At 36.6% G+C, this 27,906-nt stretch overlaps 1 protein-coding gene across 4 annotated transcripts; it reads left to right on the top strand.

The window, feature by feature from the left end:
* Positions 1-37: 37 nt before the first annotated feature.
* Positions 38-27,858, top strand: LOC140763718 (poly [ADP-ribose] polymerase 1). Of its 4 annotated transcripts, XM_073102034.1 has the most exons (21): positions 38-266; positions 2,306-2,355; positions 2,515-2,695; positions 3,606-3,792; positions 3,908-4,012; positions 4,157-4,226; positions 6,614-6,809; positions 6,889-7,038; positions 7,227-7,287; positions 7,414-7,477; positions 7,571-7,825; positions 20,336-20,573; positions 20,648-20,760; positions 20,846-20,922; positions 21,040-21,200; positions 24,042-24,233; positions 24,331-24,439; positions 25,194-25,276; positions 25,471-25,608; positions 26,716-26,898; positions 27,536-27,858. In XM_073102034.1, exons 1-21 carry the CDS (start codon positions 120-122, stop codon positions 27,581-27,583), a joined length of 2,808 nt encoding a protein of 935 aa, XP_072958135.1. In that variant the 5' UTR covers positions 38-119; the 3' UTR covers positions 27,584-27,858. The 4 variants fall into 4 exon arrangements, 3 of the variants coding, with proteins under 3 accessions (XP_072958135.1, XP_072958134.1, XP_072958136.1); XM_073102033.1 differs by having other exon boundaries at positions 3,908-4,226; XR_012104877.1 differs by lacking the exons at positions 26,716-26,898; positions 27,536-27,858 and having other exon boundaries at positions 3,908-4,226; positions 24,648-25,276; positions 25,471-25,535.
* The last annotated feature ends 48 nt before the right edge of the window (positions 27,859-27,906 follow it).

Genomic DNA, 27,906 nt, shown 5'->3' with positions numbered 1-27,906 from the left:
CATCCGCACGTGCCCACCATTCTCTTACTGTGGTTCTGTTCGACGAGACGAGACGTCGACACACATTCCCGGTTCGTCATCAAAACCCTTTCTCCCTCTTCTCGGTTGATTACTCTCTCATGGCGACGAACCCACCGAAGCCATGGAAGGCAGAGTACGCCAAGTCCGGTAGGTCTTCTTGCAAGTCTTGCAAGAACGCAATCGCCAAAGACCAACTCCGCCTCGGCAAGATGGTTACCGCCACCCAATTCGACGGCTTCATGCCCGTACCCACTCTAATCCCTATCTATTACTTAGCATATTTGCTCTGATGTCTTTTTCAAGAAACCCCATTTCCTACATTTCCTTTCCCTCGACCGCTTTGCTGTCTGACGGGTTACGGGTTTCTTGGGAATATGTGATTTTTTTTTCTGATTGCAAAAAAAAAAAAAATGTTCCTTTTGGAATTTATGATGTGTTTTTGCCTGAATGTCGTTTTATTTCGGGAAATTTTCCTGTTTATTATGCAGTTTTTGTTGATGCATGCAGGGTTTTGTCGAGATATTGTTGTGTTTGCCGTTGTGACTAGAAATAGTTCAATCCTAAAAGTGGAGTTCGTGTGCATCTCGTGTTTGACTTGGTGACGCCGTGACACTAATTGGGATTATGAGGAATTTATCGTTCTTCTCGCATAATGTTTAGATTGCAGAACTATTTTACTTGTCGACGGAAGGGAGTGAAAAGGTGCAAGTGCATGTTTATCACTATAGTTTGTCAGTTGAAAATTTCTTAGGTTTTTTTACAAGGAGTGAAAGAGACAGTTTAATGAAGCATAGAATTATTAATGGTACTCATCAGTGGAGGCTGTCTGAAATGTCACTATGTCAGTCTATGTTATCATGATCGTGGCATTGGCACAGGCTAGAGTTGATAATAGTGGTCAAACTTGACATTATGCTGGTAGCATCGATAATGTGGCATTGATGTTGGTATTTGTGATGAAAAATAATAGTGGAATTAACAGTCCTATGATTTGGCAGCTTGGGTAGTGTTCACTTCTTATGATTTTTTGTGAGGATGATAATTCTAGTTGCCTAGCTATGATATGGATACTATATAGTTGTGTCAATATTAAATTGCTTCAATTTTGTTCATTTTTGTTGGCGTTAACTACACTCATCTATCTTGTAGCTGTTGTATACTGACCAGAGGAGTTCACCCTTTCCTTCGGTTAGGAACAAGTCCCAAAAGGATCAAGAATAAACCAAAACTAAAGGGAAACATTGTCATCCATTCTTTGGCTGGGTAGCCGAACATTGTCTGTGACTTAGTACAGGATTTTCAGGAGTATTCGGTCTTGGATGTACAGAAATCTAAAACTGATTGAATCTAAGATAAACATATTAGGTTCTAGTCAAGTCTTATTTGCTAAACAACAATGGAGATATCTTAAAACCTCTGGCATGTTCTTCATGAGTCCCATCTTGGTGGGAAATAGAATAAACTCTGTTTATCCCGCTTTCAACAGCTTTATTTGTTTGTATAGTGCCACTTATGGTTTGAAGTTTTGGTTTTTGCATTTTGATTGTTTTGGTTTTGACACCTAGAAAGAACAAAGAATTTCGGTAAAATGGATTGGTTTCAACAAGTGGTTCAAAACAAGGTCAAAATAAACAACACTGCAAATTTTCATCTTGATCAATGAGTTTCAGGCATTAATTTTCAATAAATTCTGTCAATAATGTTCCATGTCTCATAGAAACTTCACACCAACTTTGGTTCCCTCAAACTTTCTTAGGGTTCATCTATGGCCTTTCGAAGATTCCATGGTACCAAAATGCTCTATTTTATGATTTATTCATGCTATAGATCTGGGATTCACCTATTAACTACTATTATTTTCCCGTTTTATGCTCTTTCTAGCATTGACGTAATAGTTCTCTGGCCACTTTCTCCAATTTTCTTGTCATGGTGTTGGATAAAAGGAGCTGCTTTTGACAGATGGCCTTCTAATGTAAGATGCAGTCATTTTACATGACATGTAAAGATAGCGAGCTAGTAAAAATACCCTGTATAGATAATGCTACCCAGTGTTAAATCAGTGCCTCTTTTGGTGTACAACGCCTAATTATCTGATGGACTTGATGGTTTCACTAATTACTCTCATTTCTTTTATTGCAAAGTTGAATTGTGAATGCAATCTTTGTTATAGTGGTTGACAGGTTGAGATGTTGAGTTAGCCTTGGAGTTGATGGAAAGAAGTTTTTTCTTTTGATGACTAGTGTTTCCGTCCTATTTGATTATATCTGTTTTCTCATTTATCCAGATGTGGAACCATGCTACTTGCATCTTCAAGAAAGGAAGCCAAATAAAATCGTACGTGAATTTAACTCATGATATTGTAAAATTTTAATTGACATGTGCCTACATTGTAAATTATTTAATTCATTTCATCATTTATAATGTAGATCGTTCAACTTCCACCTTTACTTCACTACTAACTTTGTCTTTTTATCTTGTAATCATAACTACCAGCTTTGATGATGTTGAAGGAATAGACTTACTTAGATGGGATGACCAACAAAAGATAAGGAAGTATATTGATGATGGATCTTCTACTAAAGCTGTTGTTTCCAATGATGAATGTGCCATTGAAGTCTCTCAAACTTCTCGTGCTACTTGTAGGCGGTGTAACCAGAAGATTATGAAAGGAACAGTTAGTAATCTACGATAAGTTTTCTTTTGTCCTCCTTTTATCGTAACATTTGACGTTGGCATGCTACATATAGAATTAAGTTCTAGTACTTCTCAAATTTGTCATCCAATGTCTTTTGGAGGTTTTGATATTTGATTACATTGCAATGCCAAAGATTGAGTTTGCTGCTATGAAAAGTTGGCAAGATGTGCTGGTGGCGTAGCCTATGACGACTGGCAGTGAGGAATGGGGAAGTTAAAAAGTGAAGAAAGGCGGAGGGTGGGATAGGGAATTATGGAGAGTGGAGGGTATTGACGAAATGGAGCTGACACTGGAATTCTTCAAGCTTGATTTTGTGATTCATGTGTAATCATCTCTCTGTTAAGTAGAAAACATGATATATGAAGTTCTTTCTCTTCTATATGCATCTTCCTTATTGAAACCCCTATAATGAAGGGACAATATTGTGTACTTCATGATTTGACTTTGTGTTTAGATTCACTCGAGAAGATATTTTTTGTAACTGATCTCCTCTTTTTCTCAACCTTTGGAGGGCATGATGCTTCATTTGAGAAAATGTTCAAGTTTCACTCGAGATACTGTATTACTTTCCAAAACTACTATTCTCCTTTTTTTTTTCTCTATTCAATTTCATTACTTATTCGTATGCTTCTCTTTTCTTGTTTTACCAAGTAGATAACTGGTAGTTTAGACTTTAGATATGTCAAAGTCCTCTAGTAATGATTAAGATGATTCTTACTTTAAACTTTCGTATATCAGTTATCTATTAAATTATTAATGTTTATATTTCCTATTATTTCTACATACCTTGTAAACCTTCCTTTTTTCCTTTAGCTGAATCTAAGTTTTGGTTATTGTGTGTATCTATAATTACTAACTATAATTGTATGATTGCTGCATTTGACATTAGGTCCGTGTCTCAGCCAAACCTGAGGACCAAGGTGCCAGGGGTCTAGCTTGGCACCATGTCAATTGTTTTATGGAGATGTTCCCATCCATGAGTTTTGAGAAACTCTTAGGTTGGAATACCTTATCACTTCAGGATAAAGAAACTGTTTGTGCAATTGTTAAGAAGGATACTTGTAAAAATATACCAGGTAAATAAACATAATCATTTATCTTGAAGTCCTATCTGTTTCTTGGAAGAAGTAGTTTGCTGTGTTGCTTTTCCTTCACATATATCTGACAGTGAAATTGCCCTTATTTTTGAAGATGACCTTTCACAGCAGAAAACTTCCAAAGGCGCTAAACGTAAACAAGTTCGGGGTGATGAGAATACATGTAAAGTTAGCAAAAGTGAGGGGAATAGTTCGGCAGGTAGGATTTTAAGTAAGGGGAGTGATCTTGAATCATCTGAACATGTCACCTCTAGCCCTTCTGAGTTGGAAAGAAAACTGAAAGAGCAAAGTGATGCATTGTGGAACATAAAAGACAATCTTAAAAAACATGTCACAACTGCAGAGCTAAGGGAGATGCTGGAAGCTAATGGACAGGATTCATCAGGATCGGAATATTCTCTACGGGATCGTTGGTAATGTTCTTTTCTCATTTCCCTTTCTTTTGTTGGTTGAAGTTATTTTTATAATCTGAGTACCTGACCAGTTGTATATATACTTCAACAAGATAAGAACACAATTAACAGTAGAGCCTCTGAATTGAAATTGTCTTCTGTTGGCTTTATAATTCTTTACTGAGATTCAACTCTAACCTGAGTTAAGTTCTTCGCAATCCTTCTACAATGACAATGATCATCTTTATCATATTAAGAATTTGCTCTGGGGGGAGCCGGGTACATAGCATGAAGGCATTTCACTCAAATCTTCGAATCTGAATTGAAATAGCTAACTAACTAGTAACTACTGGAGCATTAGATGGTTCGCTTAAGTAGAGTTGTTGTCATGCATTGATCTTCTTAGTATTAGGTAGGGGTGTAAATCAGTCGAGCCTGAGCGAGTTGGCTCCAGCTCAGGCTCAGCTCGAAATTATTTTCGAGCCTTATAATTCTGTACAGACTCGGTTCAGCTCAGCTTGAGCCGAGCTAGACCAAGCCAGAGCCTGAATTGAGCCTATAATCAAGCCTTATTCAACCCGAGCTATACCGAGCCAGATCAAGCCCAAGCCTCTTGCCGGCAGATGGAGGAGGAGGACGACGAGGTGGCGGCTTGAGGAGGATGAGGAGAAGTCGGCTTGCCGAAGGAGGAGGTGGGTCGTGGTGGAGAAGGAGAGGAGATGAGACTTGACGAAGGAGGACGATGATGAGGTGGCGTCTTGAAGAGGATGAGGAGGAAGACAAGTTGGGATGGGAAGATTGGGAATTAGGGATTTAGGGTTTGACTTGAAATCCCTTTTATACCAATTACCGAGTCTATCAAGCCTAGCCCGAGTTGCTAGTTTATTTGACAGCCATAGTATTAGAAGACGAAAAAGAAATTTATTTGAAATTCAGAAAAGACTTGAGTTTTAAATGATTTGATGTGATCTTACTATCCAAAGAGATGCATGATAGCACATCGAGAGGCTCAACTTCTTAATTTGAAATTAGAGAATTATTTATTTAGGAAGATTTAGTATTACGTTAACATTCAAAGAGGTGCATGGCAACTTATTCATGGCCCACTTTATACGCCAATCGTTGTTAAAAGTAGGAACTATGAGCTGCCTCACTAGTCTACCATTGGGCATGTGCAATTGGAAGTAATTTATAAGCATTTGTATATTTTGATTGCCATTTAATACTTGTACATATATAAATATATACAATGTTCCAAAAGAGTGGCAGTTCCTATGGTGTTATCAAGTGTGCCACATCAGCCCACCATGGCATTTGGACAGCAAACCACATATCTTTAAGTGGTCTAGGGATAAGTCAAACCTGCGATAGATAGCTTAGGAAAAATAATATACTAATATATTTTTTAGAGACCCACCTTGGGCTATGTCATTAAAGTTGATTGATGAAATTAAGAAAAAGTTAAAAGAATGGCCTCTATATGTCATATCATGTTTATTAAGAAAATAACTAAAATTGATTTAGTGATAATTGATGAAAATAATTTTTTTTTTAAAAACTCCACATTGGTACAGAGATTAGCACATAGCCATATCGGATTGGTATGGCTTGGCGCACCCCTTGCCACTACCGGCATTTTATCCTTGGTTCAGATTCTGAGAAAACTATATTGTCCCTAACCATTGAATTCTATTTTGATGTTGAGGTTTTTCTCTTCTTTTCTTCCTCAACTTTTCTGTAGTTCTTTTTCAAGTAATTATAATTTTCTGGGTTGCATAGTGGAGGGTTATTTTATCTTCATTTGGATGGCATATAATGCTTAATTGCTCTAAGTATAATAATCATCTTGTATCATGGGTTAGCTATGTGTTTGCTGTACTTATTTCTGGAGGAGGAATAGCAGTTATAACTTGTAAGATCCTTATTCCAATGTGCAGCTGTTTATTCCTCATGGATTTAAGTATCAGACATCATAGTGTAAATAAGGTGCTAATACAAGATTTACATTTTGCGATACCTTTTTAAAACAGAACGAGAGGAACATGGCTCCATTTCTGCTGTGAATCCCCACTACTGAGATGCTAGGTTGCTTCTATGGAATTGGGGTTGGGGTTGTACGGGTGAAGAATCTAGCAAGACAAAATGTCAAAACCCTTAGCAAATTGTATCACCTTACCTTAGAGTATCTTTTCCTGTAAACTAACTTTCCCTTGCTACCATGTTTGTTTAATATAGAAGATGTAGGTCCAGTTTTCTCTTTTTGGAGCTTGGTTGTGTGGCATACAAAATTACTGTTGGGTGTCTGGTATGCTATTGTGGTACAAAATTGTTTAGATTATGTCTTCCTTTTGCACCCCTTATTGTGATGTCTGTACTCATCAGTCCTGACTAAGTATTTCTGTTTTTAGTGCTGATGGGATGATTTTTGGAGCATTGGGTAATTGCCCTATCTGTTCTGGTTCTCTCCATTATTCTGGGGGTCAGTACCTTTGCCATGGCTTTGTATCTGCATGGAGTAAGTGTTCATACTCCACAACTGAGCCCGTCCGTCTTAAGGGGAAGTGGAAAATCCCTGAAGAAACTAGTAACCAATATCTTATCAAGGTATGCAAATACAAAGTTTAAGATGAGCATGCAGTTATATTCTTTGCATCCTATTCAACAGGGACTGATGTTTCTGCAGTGGTTCAAGTCTCAAAAGTTGAAGAGATATAGTAGAATTCTTCCTCTGCCATCTCCAGATAAACCTTCGGGTAGTCAAGTTAAGTCATCTAATGGTGAAGGACTGGGTAATTTGAAAGTTGCTATAGCTGGAAAATCACATGAAGTAATTGTAAGTTCATTTTTCATAGATTTTCATACACTTAAATAATATAGCATGTATTAGACTTTTGGTTACCTTCTATTTCTCTGTTTGTGGTATTTGTGACATATATGCTTCCTATTTCCTGCACTGCACTCTCTCTTGAGTCTTTAAATGCTTAATGTTGGGAAGTTGATATTAACTACTACTAATTTTAGGAGGAGTTGAAGAGGAAACTTGATGTTGCTGGGGGTAAATTCCATACCAAGATTAAAAAGGGTACTTGTCTCAATTTGACATTGGATTTCAATCTGGAATTTTATACTTTCGTGCTTAAGTTAGGCACATTTAGAGAATGTGGGTGATTAACAATCTGTATGCCTTGTAATTTCTGCTAAACTACAGATACTAACTGTTTGGTTCTCTGTGGGGAGGTGGATGATAATGATTCTGAAGCTAGGAAAGCCAGGTTGTTGATTTTATATGCTCTTTGTTGGTTCTTATTTTGTGAATTCTGCTATACATTTCAAATCTTGCTAAGTTAGATATCCTAATTTGGCAGGAGGCTGAAGTTACCTATTGTGAGGGAAGATTATCTTGATCAATGTATTAACAAGAAGAAAATTCTTCCTTTTGATCTGTATAAAGTTGAAACAGCAACAGAGTCTTCAAGTGGCATAGTCACTGTTAAAGTGAAAGGACGAAGTGCTGTGCATGAGTCATCTGGTTTGCAAGACACAGGTCATATTCTTGAGGACGGAAAAAGCATATACAATACAACCTTAAACATGTCTGACCTCTCAACTGGTATAAACAGGTAAGACTTTGTATAAAATCCTTGATAATATCTAGGACCACATGTTGTAGTTTCATATATTTGTTTTCTCTAAAATCATTGTATTGGGGAACGTTTTCTATTGATGGTTGTTGAATCATGGACAAACATATGAGCTAAACTCAATCTTTATGAACTTTATCTTTTCATGATAGCTCTCATTTTTGTGTTCAATCTTGGAACTTGGAAGTTAATCATTACAGTACATAGTTTCTATGGTTTGCTTGTTTGTCCACTTTTGTGGTGCCAAATATATTATAACAGCTTAATTGATTACTAATTTAAGTTGAGACTCAGTAATCATATTTTTGACACTTCACATGTTTATTCTTTCAAATTTCATTATATATTTTAGAGTAGATTTTTCAATTTTCAAATTTTATTACTATTTGCTACAATAAGAAAGCTTCCTAGCACCCTCTTTTTGTAGCATTTACCTTTTGGACTTGCTATGCTTCAAATATCTTTTAAAATATGAGTAGCAATTAGCAAGTCCATTCTATGTCTCATACATTTTCCTTTTTCTTCATTACCTTTTTCTTAAACTTATGAGTACGATGATCAAATTCTAGGATAACTAGATTTTACTTTAACCTTTATTTTTGATGCAAGTAGGGTGTCAATTGTTTCAGAAAACCTCATGGTTGTGAACTTGTGATAGCAGCCGTAGTATGAATACTTATTGCAATTCTAGGCTCATACTTTCATGATATAAGTCAAATACTTATTGCAATTCTAGGCTCGTACTTTCATGTTATAAGCTTTGGCCATGTCTGATGGTAACACAATATGCTAACTCCGTGTGACCTTTTTGCCCTTTGTACTGCCAAGTGTCTGTAGCAATAGATAAGTCCATGCATGGGTTGTCATATCTATCGACACAAGCGATCTGTTTATCCCAATGAATTTTCAACATTAATGTAGGTACTCTCGATTGCTCTTGTGTTCCCAGTGTCCCGATTTGGCACCAACCCATGTCAAATAGTTATATGCTATTTGGCACAGAAACATGCTAACCCCGGTCAGCATAACCAGAACACCTTTGGCACACCTCTTATGTATATTTTAAGATATTTAGAGATGCTTTTGATTTGAATATATATATTAAAACCCATAATAAAGTCTTTAGATTATTTTTGTAAATGATCTATTTTATTAAAAATATATCAATAGTCAAGTAGAAATATTATTCAAAATATAATATGATTGAATATATTCATTAATTGACAATAGTTCAATAATTAAAGCTAAAACTGAAAGTTCATGGGAGATATATAAAAAACTTAGACCGAATAGGTGAAAGAAATATGCAAAGTCAAATACGAGTCAAATTCAAAAATTCAAATCCTACTATGGTTTGGAAGATTGAATACAAATCAAACTTAGAAAACCAAAACCAAGTAGGGAACAAAAAGCCGATCCAAAGCAGAATAGAAAACATGTCAAAGAGGCTAGACACGCTTTTTTAAATATGGAAAAGGGTTAATTACGTTGACACCCCCTGAATTATATTCGGTTTTCACGGTGACCCCCTAAACTTTTTTAGGTTACAATGTCCCCCCTGAGCTTTGGATCTAAATGAAATGGCAAACGGCGATGACGGAATACAGCTAATGATTATTATACCCCTAATAAGTAAACTAGCTCATCAACTAGCAAAATAAAATAAAATAAATAAATTATCAAAATAGCCTCAAACCATAATCTCCTCCACTAAACCCTCCTCGATTGCCATTACTCCACCAAACCCATTCGAAATCCTTAACCAAACCACTCGTCTCTGCCCTCCACGCCGTCGGAGAAGGCCCAGCGCGCCACCGCCTTCAAGGTGGCGGTCGACTTTGCCCTCGCCCAGCGCGCCGCCGCCTTCAAGGCCGGCGATCCAGTTGAAGAGATGGCTCTCCTGCACCCAGAAGTCAACGAGGCTCTCCTAGCCGACGCGCATCCGCACCTTGCTCCTTGTGGCCGAGCGTCTTCACGAGCCGCAAGGAGCCGAGCTGCCTCATCTAGGTTCTCCATCGTTGAATTTAGAAATTCCGCCATTGCCTTAGTGGAGGTGAGAGAGGGAGAGGAGGGAGAGAGGTATCCGGATGGAGCAATCACAGTAATCTGACGACACACAGGTGGTGGCAATTGAGTACGTCGTAGGGAGCTGTGAGGAACCGAGCCTAGCTCCGTCGCCTTCGCTCTCGCCCTCGTCGCGTGTAGAAGATGAACACCCTTGCCTTCACCGCTGCCGCTCGAGATCCACGTGCGTAGTCGCCGACGTTGAGGCGGGGGAAGGGGCAGGAGGGGATCGGATTAGGGAGGATTGAAGATAATAAGTAAAATTAATTATCCTAATTTAATTAAAGGGTTAAAATAAAGTTGATTTAAATCTTTGTTAATTAGATCAAAATAATACTAATTCAATTAAAAGGTTAAAATAAAGTTGATTTAAATCTCTATTAATTTGATTAAAATATAGAACGAGGGCATCTAGGTTATTTCAGGATTAATTACGTTTGACATGACTGCCACGTAAGCGACTCGCTCAATTTTTCTCACAGCACACTAACTGTAGGGTGACATTGAAACTTTTCTAAAGTTCAGAGGGGACATTGTAACCTAAAAAAGTTTAGGGGATCTGTAAAAATCGGGTATAGTTCAGGGGGGTGTCAGCGTAATTAACCCTATGGAAAAATGTCCTTAACAAAGAGGAGAAATAGCATATTCGATCAATCTTTTGGATCAATTTATTTTACTATGAAAAATAGTACAAGATTCTCAGCCATCACTGTTATCGTACTCCGGATGACCGCTCATTGAAGTCTTTTTTTTGCTCGAACTTCTTACTTCAATAAGCTACTTAGTGAAAGTAGATTACTCATTGATTGTTCTTAACTCAACATTGATTGCTTGCTAAAAGTAGTAAATGTGTTTGATGATGTTTAAGCTCAACTGCTTCAGTACATGGTAGTTGATTTTTCAAGTAAGGGATAAAAGAAAACTTTCCTCAACTATAGTTGAAAATAAGCTCTTTGAGGAAAGTAGAACTTTCTAATAATTGATCTATGATCTATCTTAAGTTTCTTAAATTATTCTAATCACCGGTATCCTTTTATAAGTGAATGAATATCTCTAGTTCGCAGCAGGAGAATTGCCAAAGGAAAAAAAACCAAGTTTGAATAGGTTTCTTCCATAGTTGATCTGTGCGATCAGTTCGAACATGACTTAGTTTAGTCTGAATCAAACTTAAGTTCTTTAGATTGTTCCAAGTGACATAAGTTTCACATTGAAATGGTCAGGACCGGTTTGAACTGATACTGCAACATTGTTGAATCTGATTTGATTTCTTTGCATGTACATGTTTTTTGTAAGTAGTATTACTTGATCATACATAAAGCCTCAGATTGTACATCATATTTAATTGTATTTTGTGTCCATGAATTTGTTATTATAATTTATTGCACTTACAAAAACCTAGTCGAATATAGAATGATGGGAAGGATCAAAAACTTCGTTTGTCGACACAAGAATGATACGAGAATGTTGCATTTAAATACTTTTGATAATTCTCAAAATTATCCATTGATAGTATTACTCATTGGATACCTTTCATATAAGTATGAAATTTACAATTCTCATTTGATGTGATATGCATATTGAATATGCATAAGAACGACTAGTAAAGGCGCACCATAGCTATATATAGATTGTGGATATGGAGCATAATAAGGTATTGTGACTCCGGTAGGTGTTACTTATAGGCAATGATGATGATAAACTCATATCATCTTGCTAGTGCATCTCCCCTGATGTCCTGCTAATAGACTCAAGTTCTTCCCTCCTCTGAGTTAATCATATTGAGCTTGGGATAGTTCCTTTTATCTTTATTGTCTAGATAATTCTACTTTATATTTAAAATTTAGGGGAAATTTAATTTTCCCTTGATTCCTATATTTCAAAGAGTAATTTTCTTTGTAGAATGATTTTTACAAATGAAAGATCTAGCAAAATTAGGCTAGATCTAATTTTTGTACACTCTAATTTAGTTTTTAAAGCGAAAAAAAAACTTAAGAGAATGAAAGAAAAAAAAATCCTTTTGATATGATTTAAAGAAGAAATCTCGAATTATTTATTAATTTTCTCTCTTTCTCCTCTCTTTCATCTTTTGTCACCTCGTGCCACTTTCACTTATTATTTTAATAAAGTGGCTGCCAAAGAAAGAGACAAAAGGTTTCTTTGACTAAACCTTATGGGTTATTGGATCCTGGGCATCATCTGACCCGTGCCTATTGACACGGGTCAGCATAGGTTGGTACAGGGCTATGCCACTGGCACAGCCTGTGTCAAGTGCCCTCATTGGCATTAAACTTGTTGACCGGCACGACCTTTCCTAGTTTGGATCTTGCTTTGAGTGAATTAGTGATTGATATGAGAAAATTATACTGAACTTTTTAAAGTAGTCTGTTTCTTGTTTCTCCTTGACCATTTTTTGTTATAAATCATTTAGGCAAATTGAACTCGGCACTTTTGAAGTTTGAACTTTGAAGTACCAAATTCAAAGAGTAACACATGAAGCACCACAAATTGTTGACCTTTTCCTCCCTTAACTAGGTGCCTTATTTACTTCTATTGGTCAGTTGATTTTGAAGAATGTTTTAATTTTCTCAAGCATCTTTGTAGCTATCTTCTCTTAGATTGCACTTACTAGGACTTCATGTTAATGACATATGCACCTGCATGCCTTATAATACTAGGTAACTAATCAAAAGAGAATGATAAAGATGCATGATGAGTAGATAAAACACAACTTATATATGTTTTCTTATTTTGACTTTTGTACAAAAGCTAGTTAATTGTGGGATGTTTGATGGACATATCATCTACTAGTTATTTTTTAAGGGGTCTATAAGCTTTGGTTCTTGTTTATTCCACTTTATACTCAAGAAGCTCAAGCCATTTTGGAAGGAATGTGTTGACAAAGCTTTCAAATTAATCTCTGGCTGTGAGTTGTTGCTGCACGGTAACATGACGTACTAGGTGGCAGGGGCTATGCTAGACAGCGTGACCTGCCTGTTGATGGAGGGAGTGGCAAAGGGAGGCAGAGGGAAGTGTGCAAAGTGAAGGGAGGGAGAGGAAACCACAAGTGACTATCTACGACTGAACGTTTGCTTCATGTGGGATAAGGGGGAAGAGGAGGAAGTTAGGAAGAGGCTTTGATGCCAGTGTTGTCGAGTAGGTAGAAGGGGTTTCGGTGCGGAGTGTTAGGTAGATTCGAATAATACTTGCAATAAGACTCACTCAATATAATTAGATGGGCTTCTTTGTGGGGCATCTTGGGCTTAACCTGATCCGACCTGCCATGTCACAACCCGAGATCAGAATCATGACCGGCCATGCACCTCAATATGCTTGAGATACACGAAGCCTTACTCACACTTCCTAAGTGTACAATGGCAAGAATAAATAAACGAAGAAGATCTGCTTTATTACATTTAAACTAATTGCAATGAACATAAAATAATGTTATTGTTTGAGTCTCTAAACGAAATAAAATTAACATTTAATCTAAAGCATAAAATCCAACATAGCGAAAAGTAGGTAGGTCCTAAGTGGAGGTGGGGTCCGGGTGTATCTCGCTCAGTCGCCACGCTGACTACCACCTGAGATAGATAAATAAATAAAAAAAAGAAAAAGAAATCTATGAGCCAACAACTATAGCCCAGTGAGTGGAATCCACTCGAAAACCAAATAAATTCTAAACTTTTATAGTGTTAAATAAAATCTAAGATTAACGATATACATAACAATTTGCAATAGGCATGCTCTTAAATAATAACAATGATAATAATAGAGAGTCATAATTTGTAGCCTTGCACAGTTTCAACATATTAACATATTTTCAATATTTATACTATCATTTGTCTCAATGGGTCTATATCCTGTGGATCCATATTAACTAGAAGTCACCTCAAGATGATGCTCGGGACTTTTCCTCATAGCTGATCCGGTTAGAGTCATCAGATGGTATCACTATATGATCAACACACCCTGTCTTTTCCAGTAACCGTTGAGAGAGGTTACAGTTATCTAGGAAATTTCTCATTCATCCTAGGACTGTTCCTTAATTCCGCCAGTCACCTAAAAAAGTCATTGCAGTGAGCTGATATAGGACTTTCCCATAGACTTCCAAATAGACTTGAGTCACCACGGAAAACTGTAAGTGATTTATACTGGGACTATTCTTTAAGTCTTACCGGTATTAGTTTCATTTTTTTTTTCACTAAAATTTAATATTTGCACAAGGTATGGCGATGCACTGAGTGTAATGCTTAAATGCACATAGAAAATGTAACAATTAAATTTCACGTAAGTATAAAATAAATAATTTGCACATAGTAAATTACATGGTCTGACAAAGATACAAAGTAGAATAAAAATAAATGTGAGTGAATCTATTCACCTGAGTATATGCAAGATAACTGAAATCTCTAATCTCTAGCTTATGTGCTAAAATCATCACCTTTAATAATAAATAACAATAAATTTTTTAAATTAAATAATATTAAGATTTTCTATAATTTAACTCAAAAAACTAATTTGGGCCAAAACAAGCCCAATTAGTCGGGCTGGGCTGCAGTTGGTCCGCAGCCCACCCAATCATACATTTAAATGGATTGGGCCAAAAGCCCAATCCAATTAAGTTAATGGAACCGGGTCGGGTCCCTTGGATTCGGATCCAACCCGATCCAAATCCACACTTAAGGGAAGAAGGGGGATCGATAAGGGAGAGAGAGAGAGAGAGAGAGAGAGAGAGAGAGAGAGAGAGAGAGAGAGAGAGAGAGAGACACCGGCGGCCACTGCACGTAATGGTTTGTCGGCCGCGTCCTAAGCTCCCTGACACCCACGCGATGTCGCAATCCTCACGAAGTGGAGAAACCAAGTACGGTCAACTCCATGGCCGACGATGACCGGAGCCACGAGGGCTCCAAAGGTGAACGTCCACGGCAAGAGGCTTCCAGTGATGGAGCGGCAGCAACCCGAAGCTGTCGGCCGGCATGATTTACGACGAAGCCGAAATCTCACAAATTAGGTATTTTTATTTTAACCTATTAAACTGAAATTAAAATTGAGGGGTGGGAGAGGGTTTACCAAGGAGTCACGTGGTGGTCTCCGATAGCTCCGGCGGCACTCCGGTAGGCTAATTCCACTGCATGATTCCGACGGTGAAAAAAAAAACGAAGGAGGAGAGAAAAGAGAGAAGAAGGCTGGGGGGTTAAGGAGAGAAAGAACTAGGGTTTAATTTATAGATTTTAAAAAAATTCAAATATAATTTGATTTGGATTCGGCGAGATCTTCGCTGCGTCCCGTCGTGTGCCAGAGAGGGAGAGGGGATGGGGTTGCACGTGCAGCGCACGTGCATCCTCCTCTCTCAACCCTTTTTTTTTCGGTTCTCACATGCCCCTTTATTCTTTTACCCCCTTACACTGCAAGGAATAGGGTTTTGCCTTGCCACCGCCATTCATAGATTCTCTCTCTCTCTCTCTCTCTCTCTCTCTCTCTCTCTCTATAGCATGATGTGTGCTACTCGACATGCAAAGTGCCGAATGACCTATAAATTCTTGCCACATGGTCAACTACATACAAGACTGACTAGGTATGCAAACACTTCTAGATACTTGCCTTCGTGGCCGTTGTGCTTTTTTTGCACTGAATTGGTACTTCTTTAACTTGGACTTTCTAACTGCTTCCTTTAACACTAGGCTTCTGCAAGCTGTGCAACCCTATAGTGAAAAATATGTACCAGTAGCATGCCCATTGACATTGAATGGCTATAAGCAAAGAAACAATCTTGCCTTTCTTATTTACCTTTATGCCTTTCACCCTGATACCTGTGTATGTAATTAACATAGATTTTTTCTAATTGTTCATAAGCCCATAGGCTAATCATAAGTTAGCTATCAGTGACAAAGGTTGGATAATTAGACTAACCCTCCAAATAATTGAGCCACAATGGGTCAAGTCTATGCTCACATGTTGCTATCACATTTTTCCTGCTACTGGTACCTCATGAAATTCCACCTATCCAATGCTCAGCACAAATTGACCCTGCGACATCCTGGCACTGTGATGTAGCGGTCAGCCTTGTAATAGACATAGCTAGCAAGTGATGGGTCACATCCCGCTTCACATTGGCATATTCGATGTCATATATTTCTTTCTTTGCACTTCTTTTACTGATGGGCATCTTGAATGTGAAGAAAATCATATTATATTATATGGGTATGTGGTCATGGATTGTCATGCACTATAGTAAACATTAAACAGTGTCGTGTAGGCTGTAGCAACAGACTAGCTCAGAAGGCTATGCTTTGTACTTCTTTACACCTAACTATCAGGGTAGTCCACCTGAGCATTTGTTCTGCAGGCCATCCTTAAATTTAGCTTGCAGAGCATCAGGTCATATTTGTGAGTAATATATGAGCATGTGATAGTTGGTGACAACAAGCCCTAGTAATTGAGAATTAAGGCTTTTGTTGTATCTCATTGAGGCTGATATCAACTTTTCAGTTGCATTAGTCAATTAAATTTTACTTAAAGTCCTTTTGTGACAATAATTATCCACACAACTGTTTGGAATGCTGAAATTCTCATTCTGTTGTCTCTGTTAGTGACTCCTTACTGTCTTTTGCTTGTCCTATTAATCAAGTCCTATAGAGTGATAGAGTCAAATTAGTCTTTACCTTAGAAGTGCGTATGAGAATTTGAAGAGCCAAATGCATTTGCATGTCTTTATGTGAAATTATCAAACACAACATTTAGATTTTCTTCACTAAACCACAATATTATTTCCTTGCAAAAGAAAGCTTTCTACTTACTGCTAGGGGTGTAAATGAGCCAAGCTTGAGCGAGCTAGGCCCAGCTCAAGAGGAAGAAAATCTCGGCTCGAGCTCGAGCTAGAAAAGTTCGGCTCAGCTCGACTCGTCTTCAACTCAATGAGGCTTGAGCTTGGGTCGACAGCTCGTGGGCCTAATGGGCTTACGTGGGTTGGTTCCGATATATGACTAACATCTAATAGTTTTTATGGAAAAGAATAGTATTTAGTTGGTAGGATTCGAACCCAGATCGGTTGAGTAATAAAATTTGTTTTAGCCAACTGTGCTATCTAATATTTATATATTTATTTTGGTATATATATATATATAAATATAAAATATTATCTCACATATTATATATCGAACCTATTCGAGCCGAGCTTGAGCGAGCTGACTCTAGCTTGGCTTGGCTTGGCTTGGCTTGGCTTGATTACCCTTTCGAGCTTAAAAATCCAGCTCAGCTCGGCTCGGCTCATTTAAAGTTTGAGCCGAGTTCATGAGCCTCACGAGCCGGCAAGCTTTATTGACAGCCCTACTCGTAGTGGAGGGCTGGGTGACAAATAATCTGATCTAGTTAACAAATTCTTGGTGACCAAACTGGCTTGGAGGATGATAATAGAACAAGACAGCATTTGGGTCTCGGTTATAAAAGCAAGATATTTCCTTTAGTCTTTTGGAGAGCAGAACCCAAACTAAACTTGTTGTCGGTTTAGGCCTCTATCATGCAAGTTAAAGATGGGATCAAGAAAACACCTAGGGTGAAGATAGGTTTGACCCAATCCACTACTCGACTCGATTCAGACCAGATTCGGGTCGAAAAATTCATTGGGCATGGATATGGATAAGAGTCGGATAAGATTTTTTGGATACGGATACAGATATTGAATATTTGATTACTCGCATAAATTGTAAATAAGTTGCTATTACTAGGCTACCTACTAGGACTCGGCCAATTAAACTATTATTACTCCTTTTTGCCCTGTTCACTTCATGAAAATAACTTTTTTTTATTATTTTGGAATACAATTAATTATTCCAGAATAACCACTAAACATCATAATAACTTCATTCTAAAATATAAATACTATTTATTAAAGTTACATCTAATACCACACACTAACCCAATTACTAATTTACCCTTGATATCTATCTCATTAACTTTATATCAAATTAAAGAGTATTCAAGATTACTTCATAAAAAATAAAACATATTTTTTCCATCTTTTTGCTCACTTTATATCACATTAAAAGTAATTATTATACTTTTATTCTAAATATAAGTAAATATAAGAATAGTTATACCTCGAATAAAGACCTTATTTTGGGAAGAACAAAAAGAATACCCATTCTACAATTGAACTTATTCCTAAAAGTCTTTAGCCTAATGGTTGAGTTATGGCTACAAGTCCATTTTCACCCTTACAATTCTCAGTCTCTAAGCCTTTCACTCTTTCTTCATCTAGATCAACATCTTTAGCCCTAGCTGCCATAAATGAGAGCTGATCAACTGAAGCCTTCGCTTCTCTACCATGCTCAATTTCCCTTTACTCTTCGCCGATCGTCTCTCTGTCATCGCCAACATTTGTCTCCATCTCTCTATTTCGAGCTCGTCTTCCACATTTAGAGCCCCCTTAATATTCTTTTCTTGAAACTTGCAGAATGTTCCATGGGGTGATTTGGATTTGTTGGCCATGATTCAAAGGTAATTGGATGTAGGTATCCTTGTGATACAGTACATCCATCAGTTTAAGGCAGACAAGCATGAGGGTGGTATCGTGATCCATCCTGGCTCAGTAACCGGTGCATACAACACCTAGGGTGTAAACGAGCCGAGCTTGAGCGAGCTAGGCCCAGGTCGACTCGGCTCGAGAGGTAGAAAATCTTAGCTCGGCTCGATTCAAGCTAGAAAAGTTGAGCTCGGCTTGTCTCACCTTTAGCTCGACTCATTTGGGAGGATTTTGGCCGGGCATCGATGAGGTGGTGGAGTAGGGAGAGGGCTTCGGCGTCATCATTGCAGCCTAGTTAGAAGAAGCCCTTGTCGGTGGCCGGGAGAGATTGCGTCGCAGCCCTGCAAATGCTTCCGCTGTGGCTAGAACAGAGCCCTCACACCACCATCCTTGATTGCATCGATCACTCCTCGTCGTGGCTTTGATGAGGACGCTCGGTGCGGCTTCGGTGAGAATGCTTGAGCGGTGATGGGTTTTCGACGGTGAGTGTTGACCGGTGAGGCAATGAAGAGGGTTTGGGGTTTTGGTGGAGAGGGTTTGGGGTGTGGGGGAGATGCATCGATGGGTTCGGGGAGATGGAGTTAGATTAGGATTTTTTCTTTTATTTGTAGAGATCATACCCAATGGTTGGTATATATATATTATTCGAGCCTAATTGAGTCGAGCCTGAGTGAGCCAATGCTGGCTCCGCTCAGCTCGATAATATTTTCGAGCCTGAAATCCTAGCTCGGCTCGGCTCATTTAAAGCTCAAGCCGAGCCCGCGAGCCTCATGAGCCCATGGGCTTTTTTGACAGCCCTACTTCCTGCATCATGTATTTGGTGAGTAAAGTTGCACAAATTTGCTAATGAAAGATTTTGGCCGGTGGAATATCTTACACTTTACATATCATACATTCTTTATGACATGATATGTAAAAGCTTTGTATGGAAATTGGAGATTCAGGGGATATATTTTGAGAAGTAGAACGAGTAAAAGAGGCATCACATCCATGTTAACTTATTTGTGGTTGAACAAATGAGATGATTGCATGGGCACATAAGAAATGCAGATACTTCTATGCTCTTGTTGTAGCCATATCAGATACGATTATTGTCAGATGCTTAAGGATATGTATCCAATATTTCCGTAAAGTACCAAATTTTTAAAATGGAATTGATATTGTGGATACTTCTCGGATACTTCTTAGATACTTGTTGGATGCTTTCAAGATTCCTATTAATAGAAGTCAAATCAAAGGAGACTATCACCTTTTAACTTTTATCAGATCTAGAAGGTTTTTTTTGTGTGAAATGATTTGGTTTACTTATTTATTTTATGATCTATATTAGGAAATCATGTTACCATTCTCAAGTTCTTTTGGTTTATAGATTGAATTGCTTGTTTATCTTACATTTAGTGAATATTATACTATGTAATACTAATTCTCTGTTATGAATGGTACTTTGAATAAATTAATTGACTATCTCCTTATATAAGCTGTACTTTCATTTTTCATTTTCTTAATTGTACTTTCCTTTTAATAAATTAATTGAATGTATATGTCACTATTCATACACGTTATATATACACACACACATACATACATATGAGCTATGTCTCCTAAGTGATTTAATCTTTCTTTTTTAGGATTTACCATATCGGTATATGTTTATCATATCCGTATCCATTCTTCATACGGGCATTGATATCCTGTTCAGATCTACTTCTGTTTTTGGTGATTGCTGGTTTATTTGGTGGCAATGCAAGTTTACATGTAGAACGTGCTAATCCTCTTGTCATTTAACCTCCTAATTTTGTCAAAGAACCATGTCATACTACCTTGTAATAACACTATCTTCTGATGCTTATAATATTTAGTCATATGTCTTTGGTAATCCTGACTACTTTTTTCCATACTGGAAGTTACTATATTCTTCAGGTGATCAAAGAAGATAAAGGATCAGGATGCTATGTATTTCGGAAGTGGGGACGAGTTGGAAATGACAAAATTGGTGGCAAGAAGTTGGAAGAGTTGTCAAAGTCTGATGCCATTCATCTATTTAAAAGATTATTTCTTGAAAAGACAGGAAACCCTTGGGAAGCATGGGAACAGAAACATAATTTTGAGAAACAACCAGGCAGATTTTTCCCGCTTGACATTGTAGGCGTGAATCTCAGAGATGATTCAATTTACACACAAGCTTTCACAGATTTATAGGACTATTTATTTTGCAGGATTACGGTGTCAAGCAAGTCCCAAAAAAGAAAGATCCTACTACCAACAAAAGCTCACTTGCTCCTCAATTGATAGAACTTATGAAATTGCTTTTCGATATTGAAACTTACAGGTTTTTTAGTTGCTTCTCCTTATTTTTATGAATTTGTGATCTAGCATGAGACATTTGACAGGCTGTAGATATATCTTTTTTTCAGGGCAGCTATGTTGGAATTTGAAATTAATATGTCTGAAATGCCTCTCGGAAAGCTAAGCAAGAAGAATATCCAGAAGGGTATATGTTATATTTTATATATATCTGACTGTGCTTACGGAATTGTATGATCTTATCTAGACTATTATATTTCAGAAATATTAAAAGAATTGTTTTATTAATTGATATTCTTTGCAGGGTTTGAAGCATTAACAGAAATACAAAATCTATTAAGTAATGGTGGACATAATGCAACCATTAAAGATAGCTTGATTGTTGATGCCAGTAATCGCTTTTTCACTCTTATCCCTTCAATTCATCCTCATGTCATAAGAGATGAAGATGATTTCAAGGCAAAAGTAAGGGCTTAGTAATTTTCATTTGTAAATGCATTTGCAATTTTGCATTATTTGTATGCGCCCATTCTTTGAGTGCAATTTGATGTAGGAGGCACAATTTCAAGACAAGCTGAGTATTTATGCCAGTATTAGCATATTAGATACAATATCACTGTTGTAGATATTAAGGTTGTCAAACCCTTTTATAGGTTGTGAATGCCTTAAAGGCATAGGTAGTCGAAGGCAGCATGCCTTCACTATGAGTAGAAATTATTATTTATTTTGTTGAGTACTGGAAAATTAACTACCCCTGTAAATAAATATGATCAATTTGTAGAAGAATTTTTGTCATAGAAAGGCTACCATAAAGTACAACCTTTTTGATATTCGTACTAATGTACTTCTCATTTTCTTTTGGGTGATATATAAAAATAACTAGGATAGTCTGACAAGTATTATTATTAACCAAATTAGGGGGAAGACGGAAGAATTTATTTGATTATGACTCCTATAATTGCAATAAATGCATTTAGATACTATTTATTGGGAAAGTTGTTTATGCATGTTTTTTTCTTCGAAGAAATATGATAGTATGAAACTAGTAGTATATATGCAAGTTGAAATAGCAGAGATAGCTTGACGATGTCTTCTTCTTGGACATTTAACAATAATACTTTTATTTTCATTCGGATTTCATGTTAGAGCTAGTCAGGGTAAATGCCTAGCTAGTGGGTTTGCTTCAATATAAGATACAATGGCTAAGCGAGGATATTCTTGAGATTTGGGTTAGAGGGTGCATAAAAAGTAGTTGTCATCTATTCCCATCCCTCCTAATACCCATAAAACCAAAGTTTTTCTTTTAATTGGAGAAACTATGTTCCTATGTAATATAACACCTTATAATGTGATAGAAAGTTATATGTCAGTTCAGAATCCGTTTCTGCTGGTTTCAGTTTTAACCCCTAGAGAAAAGGGAATGTCTTGGTTGAAATAGATTAGCCTCAATAGGTGATGGTTGAAACTTGAAAGCAAGGTCAAATACTTACAATATTGCTATTTCAGCCTTAGTTTTCTTTAAGTTTCAGCTGGTATTGTTCTGTCCTGGGCGAAACTTCAAATTACATGACACAATTTTTTCTGTAGCCATTCTTAGTACTTTTTAAATGTTATTAATTTAAAGTTAATTATACCCACTAGGTAGGGTGTGGCTCTGCCCTTGCTTAGATATGGTTTATACCAATGATGGGCATGCCAGTCGCATGCGCCATGCTGATAGGCACAAGGTGTGCCAACTGGCATTCCCTTGGCACGCATTTATTGTATATTTAATAAAAAATTTAGGATATTTAAAAATATTTTTGAGTTTTTGGCATGCTAATTTTTAATTTTTGGTATAAATATATGTTTTAAAATCTACATTATAGTATTTTATCTTAAATATTTTTTTTAAATAACTTATTTTATTAAAGATAAAGCAATCATTAAATATAAATATTATTCAACACATAATATGATTAAATATATTCATTAAAACTAATATTAATGATTGAACACTTCATAATGTAATTGAACACATAATAACATTCAACACATAAATTAATGGATAATAGTTCAATAATTAAAACTAATATTTAGTTGAACATAGAATGATGGGAATAATCAAAGATTTCATTTGATGATGATCGATAAAAATAGGATTTTTTTTTAAAAAAAAAAAGGCTCCATATCGTCATGGAGACTAGCACATAGCCGTGTTGGAATGGAATGACACAACTCGACACAATGCCACCACTGGCATGGCTATCCTTGGCTTAAACATTAAAAGTTTTGGGTAAAACTAGAGACCAGCTTGGAAACTTGCAAACTCGCTGATATTGACGATTAGCAATAGTTTTGGCTAGTTTTTTCCCATTTGGTCTAAAATGAATCAAAATGGCCAAAATTGAATCGAAAAATAAATTGAGATATGATTTTGAGCCAAATATGGGTTGATTCCGAGTAGGATGCAACTAGATAGCTTTCTTTTTTCCTTTGCTACTCCTCAATTATTCATATCCTTCTTTTATTCGATACATTGAGAAAGGACCTCCCTTTCTAGCACTAGATGAGCTGCACAAAATTGTCTGTGGTCAGTGAAGATAGTGAAGCAGGTCACCTCTGGCAACCATTGGTATATCTCCTATCGTTTCCCTTTTTCTTTAAATTTCTGGTTGATTTTCATCTATTTTTTCTTCCTATTCTCCTTGGAAGGTAGGGGAAAGAGTAGCTTTGATGGCTAGTTCTCAGATCTGGGCTAGATGCCTGAACTAGTTAGACAACTTCCTGTTCTTGCTACCTCTATTGGCAGAGGTAGCAAGCTTTGAATTGAATGTAGACAATTATAATTTGTAGTTTTGTCAAGAGAGAAGGTACCATGAGATCTAATATAGAGGTTGGAAGTTCTGATTTATGTAACAGTAGGCATAGGTAATAATAAGTTTGTACAAGCTTAAAAAGACTATGAGTATGACTCCAAATATAGAGAAGTTTGGGCAAAAGGAGGCTTCCATGATTTATAGACGCCACATAAGATGATTTACACGTGGAACGTAGTAAACAAGGAAAAATGGCATATCACACAATTTGTCATATGGAATGATGCTGAGTTTTGTCATCTATGGATGGGTGAAGTAAATGATACGTCACTGAGGTTTGACATTTTCTTTTTGTGAGTTATTGATTTAATTAGATATATGGTAGCATCTCTGTTTTATAATATGATTTTCCATGATCTAGAAATCTCTTTAATTTCTTAGGCAAAAGCAAATAATTTATGCAATTTCCATTTGTTTGGCTGATACGTGGGAAAAATTCTGTTTCTAGGTTAAAATGCTTGAAGCTCTTCAGGACATTGAAATTGCTTCTAGACTAGTTGGTTTGGATGGTGAAGATGATGAATCCCTTGATGAGAAGTACAAGAAACTCAGATGTGATATTACTCCTTTGCCTCATGATACTGAGGACTATAAATTAGTTGAGAAGTATCTACTCAACACCCATGCTCCTACACACAAGGTTTTAGACATTTGCTTCTTTCCATCTGAAAATATTCTTTGGCGACTACCTTTTCTGGGTATTTGACTGTTTTGTTTGTGAATTTCTCGACTCACAGGATTGGACTCTTGAACTGGAGGAAGTTTTCTCTCTTGAAAGAGAAGGAGAATTTGATATGTATGCACCTTATAGAAATAAGCTCCAGAACAAGATGTTATTGTGGCATGGTGGGTAATGATTATCAAATTTGATAAGCTAGAGATCTTGAATTTGGCTACTCATATCAGTAGTTTAACTGTTGAAATGTTTTATTATACTTGAGGGACCTAAGTATGTGTTTTTATATCGTGTATTACTTTGGCGATAACCCTGACTATAGAATTCATTTCCTGTTTTATACTTTCCAAAATCCATGTTTGTTCTTTTCCTATGAAGGGGTTCCTGATAGTTGGTACAATACCTCCTGATCTATGTAATCTTCTTCACATGGAGTGGAAGGCTATCAAGAGGGAACAAGAAAGCAGGAGAAATGAGCTGACAATATGGAGGCTTTGAACAGATAAATTTTTACATTTTAATTTATTAGATATCCAGATAAAATCTCCTACTGGAATAACTGTCCTCTTCTATCCTGCACAGTTTCTCATTTGCCCACTTATCTGTTTCAAGGTTGTGTAAAGCTATTTAGAAGAGATCTAGCTCTGGAACCCAACACAAGTGCTTAATTTGTTTGAGCTTCTAAAAGAATTATACTCTCACTTACTTTTCAGCAATAATGATTGGATTATGCTTATAAGTTATAACAGAAAATCACATCTTGGCCAAGACACCTTGGGTGATAATTATGTCTATATTTATTCATTTGTTTCATATATTTGTAAATCTTATGCCCACTTTTCATTCTGCGACCTGGGGATAGAATGTGTTGTTTTGCGAAAATCGTACTATTAATGTGCCATAACATAAAATCTTTATGTGTAGGTTCAAGACTGACAAATTTTGTTGGTATTCTTAGCCAAGGATTGCGAATAGCACCTCCGGAGGCTCCAGCAACAGGCTACATGGTTCTCTCTCTCTCTCTCTCTCTCTCTCTCTCTCTCTCTCTCTCTCTCTCTCTATATATATATATATATATATATATATATATGTATATGTTTGGTATGATTTTGCTGCATGGTGAAGATGTGCATAGTCATATAGTGTGAGACTCACTAGCATCTTTTGTTGTTGTTGTTGTTGCTGTTGTGTTGGTTCATAGTTTGGCAAAGGTGTTTACTTTGCTGACTTGGTGAGTAAGAGTGCACAATATTGCTTCGTGGACAGAAAAGATCCGGTTGGATTGATGCTTCTTAGTGAGGTTGCTCTCGGTGAGGTGCATGAACTCAAGAAAGCAACTGTAAGTATTAGAATATTGACTTCTTCTCTACAATTTACATAAATTGTAAGTTTATTTGTTTTGTGATTTGACCAAAGATTGCTGTTATTCCCTCCTGTGGATGCTAGAGATATTTTTGTTTCTTGATGGCTGTATGAGCCTAAGCTGCATCTAGGAAGATTCGTCATAAAATTGTGAACATTTTTTGTATTGTGTCTGGCTCCATATTTTTGGAAATAGTTTGGACAGTGTTTATTTCCACCATGGTTCGAAGTATCAGATCGATATCAACATTATTTATCTAGCGAAACCAAAATTTCCTTTGGTTGCAATCCATTATTGGTCATGTTAGCCAGTATCGACTATATCAGTTTAGTATCACTATGTCGGCTAATATGTACCATCATATGGATGTATACATAAAATTATGTTTGTAAAAGTATTTTAGTTATGAGTTGGTCATAAGTTGGATCTATCTCGAGTACCCTATTTTACGTTTTTTCTGCATCTCTCTCTCTCTCTCTCTCTCACTATTTTTTCTTGCCTCACTCTACCTTTTTCTTATCTATACTTTAAACACCCCTACGATCACCTGTGTTTCAATAGTGGTTGTTAGCCTCATTTGCAGATGGCTTCTGAGCACCTCTATTGCAAAAGTGACGAAGATGGGCATAGATATTTACTGAATTCATTTGAAATTCAAAGTTATTCTTAGACTCTTAGTATTTTCGCTCTTTGTACTGTATTACTGCCATCTTATCATCTAAATTTTCTTTTTGTTCTACTTTTTTATGAACTTTTAGGAATTTCCTATCTTTTATATCTTAGTTTTTGGGGAATTATATTGTTTGAAACTGAAATGACCGATACAATGGCTGATATCATCTATACGTATTTTTTTAACCCAACAACTGATACCAGATACTGTAACTGATTTTTTAGAGCCCTACTTCTTACAGTATGTTTCCCTACTTGGATTGGTTCTGGTACAAACATCTTATAACAGTAAAATGTTATGCTTTGGTGTTACCATCTATCTGCTGTGTTGTGTTACAGTTGATGATGCCTTTTATGATACTGTAAAAGTCTTATTGTGCTAATGTGGAACATGTTACTTTCCTGCTACAGTATATGGAAAAACCACCAAAAGGGAAGCAGTCTACCAAAGGATTGGGCAAAACTGTGCCTCTGGAATCTGAGTTTGTGAATTGGAAGGATGAAGTCACTGTCCCTTGTGGTAAACCAGTTCCATCAAATATCCGAGCTTCAGAGCTACTTTACAATGAATACATTGTCTATAATACAGCTCAGGTTGGTGGAGAAAACTTTTTAGGGAAATTTACATATAACAACCTGCATTTTAATGAAATTACAATTTATACGTAAATATTTAACCTTATAATTTATGTGCAGAAAACACTATGAGTTAGATTTGAACTAACATAGTTTGGATAGATGAAAATATTCATCGAATTTAATAATTTTTTTTTGGAAAATGACTAAAATATCCTTAGTTCCTTCTTCATCTTCTTCCCTATTTCTTGTTTCCTATTTCTTCTTCTTCTTCTTCTTCTTCTCTCTTTTAGGGTACAACGTGATTATTTCTTCCAATCAAGAAAAGGTAAATTTTTCTTGTCTAGCAACTCTCTTCTCCACACATTAGATGTAATTTAGATTTGGTATTTTCATTTAGATATAGCCCGTAGAATAAATAATAAAAATGTAAAGTGTAAACCATAAGTTTGTTATAAGATAGTGTCGTATGTAAATTTCCTTACTTTTTAACTTGTCTAAAATTGATCCATTCATAGTTCAATCTTAGTTCGAGGTCCTTCAGGCTCTTTTCTTTCATGCTTTTGGTTTTCATATATCTTTTGCTACCTCTCTTTGTGCCTCTTTTCGGTGCATGCATGCCATGCTTAGGTCTCGGAATTGGTTTACATGGCAGGTTAAGATGCAGTTCCTGCTGAAGGTGAGGTTCCATCACAAGAGGTGAGTGAAAGATCAACTCTGGTGCTTCTGATCATATATTTCGTCACCAAGTGATGGCAGATATTGGGATAGAGTAGTGAATCGCTCTTAATAGTCGGTGCATTTTGGTGGTTGACAAGCATCAACACAACTGGTGCGATTCAAATTTTGGGTTGTTCCTGTAAATACTTTAGCTTAACAAAGGATTACTTCTTTAGTTTTTCCCCCTTAAAACACTTCTATAGTGTATGTATAAAGAATGAAATTCTACCCCGTTCGTTGCTCACATGATCAAGTTAATTTGCTTTGGTGCTAATCTGGATGAACTTGAAGGCTTATGCTAAAGAT

This window comes from Typha angustifolia, chromosome 7, assembly GCF_048772165.1.
Source record: "Typha angustifolia cultivar Huaian chromosome 7, ASM4877216v1, whole genome shotgun sequence".
NCBI lineage: Eukaryota > Viridiplantae > Streptophyta > Magnoliopsida > Poales > Typhaceae > Typha > Typha angustifolia.
This window is presented reverse-complemented; position numbering and strand designations above follow the sequence as displayed.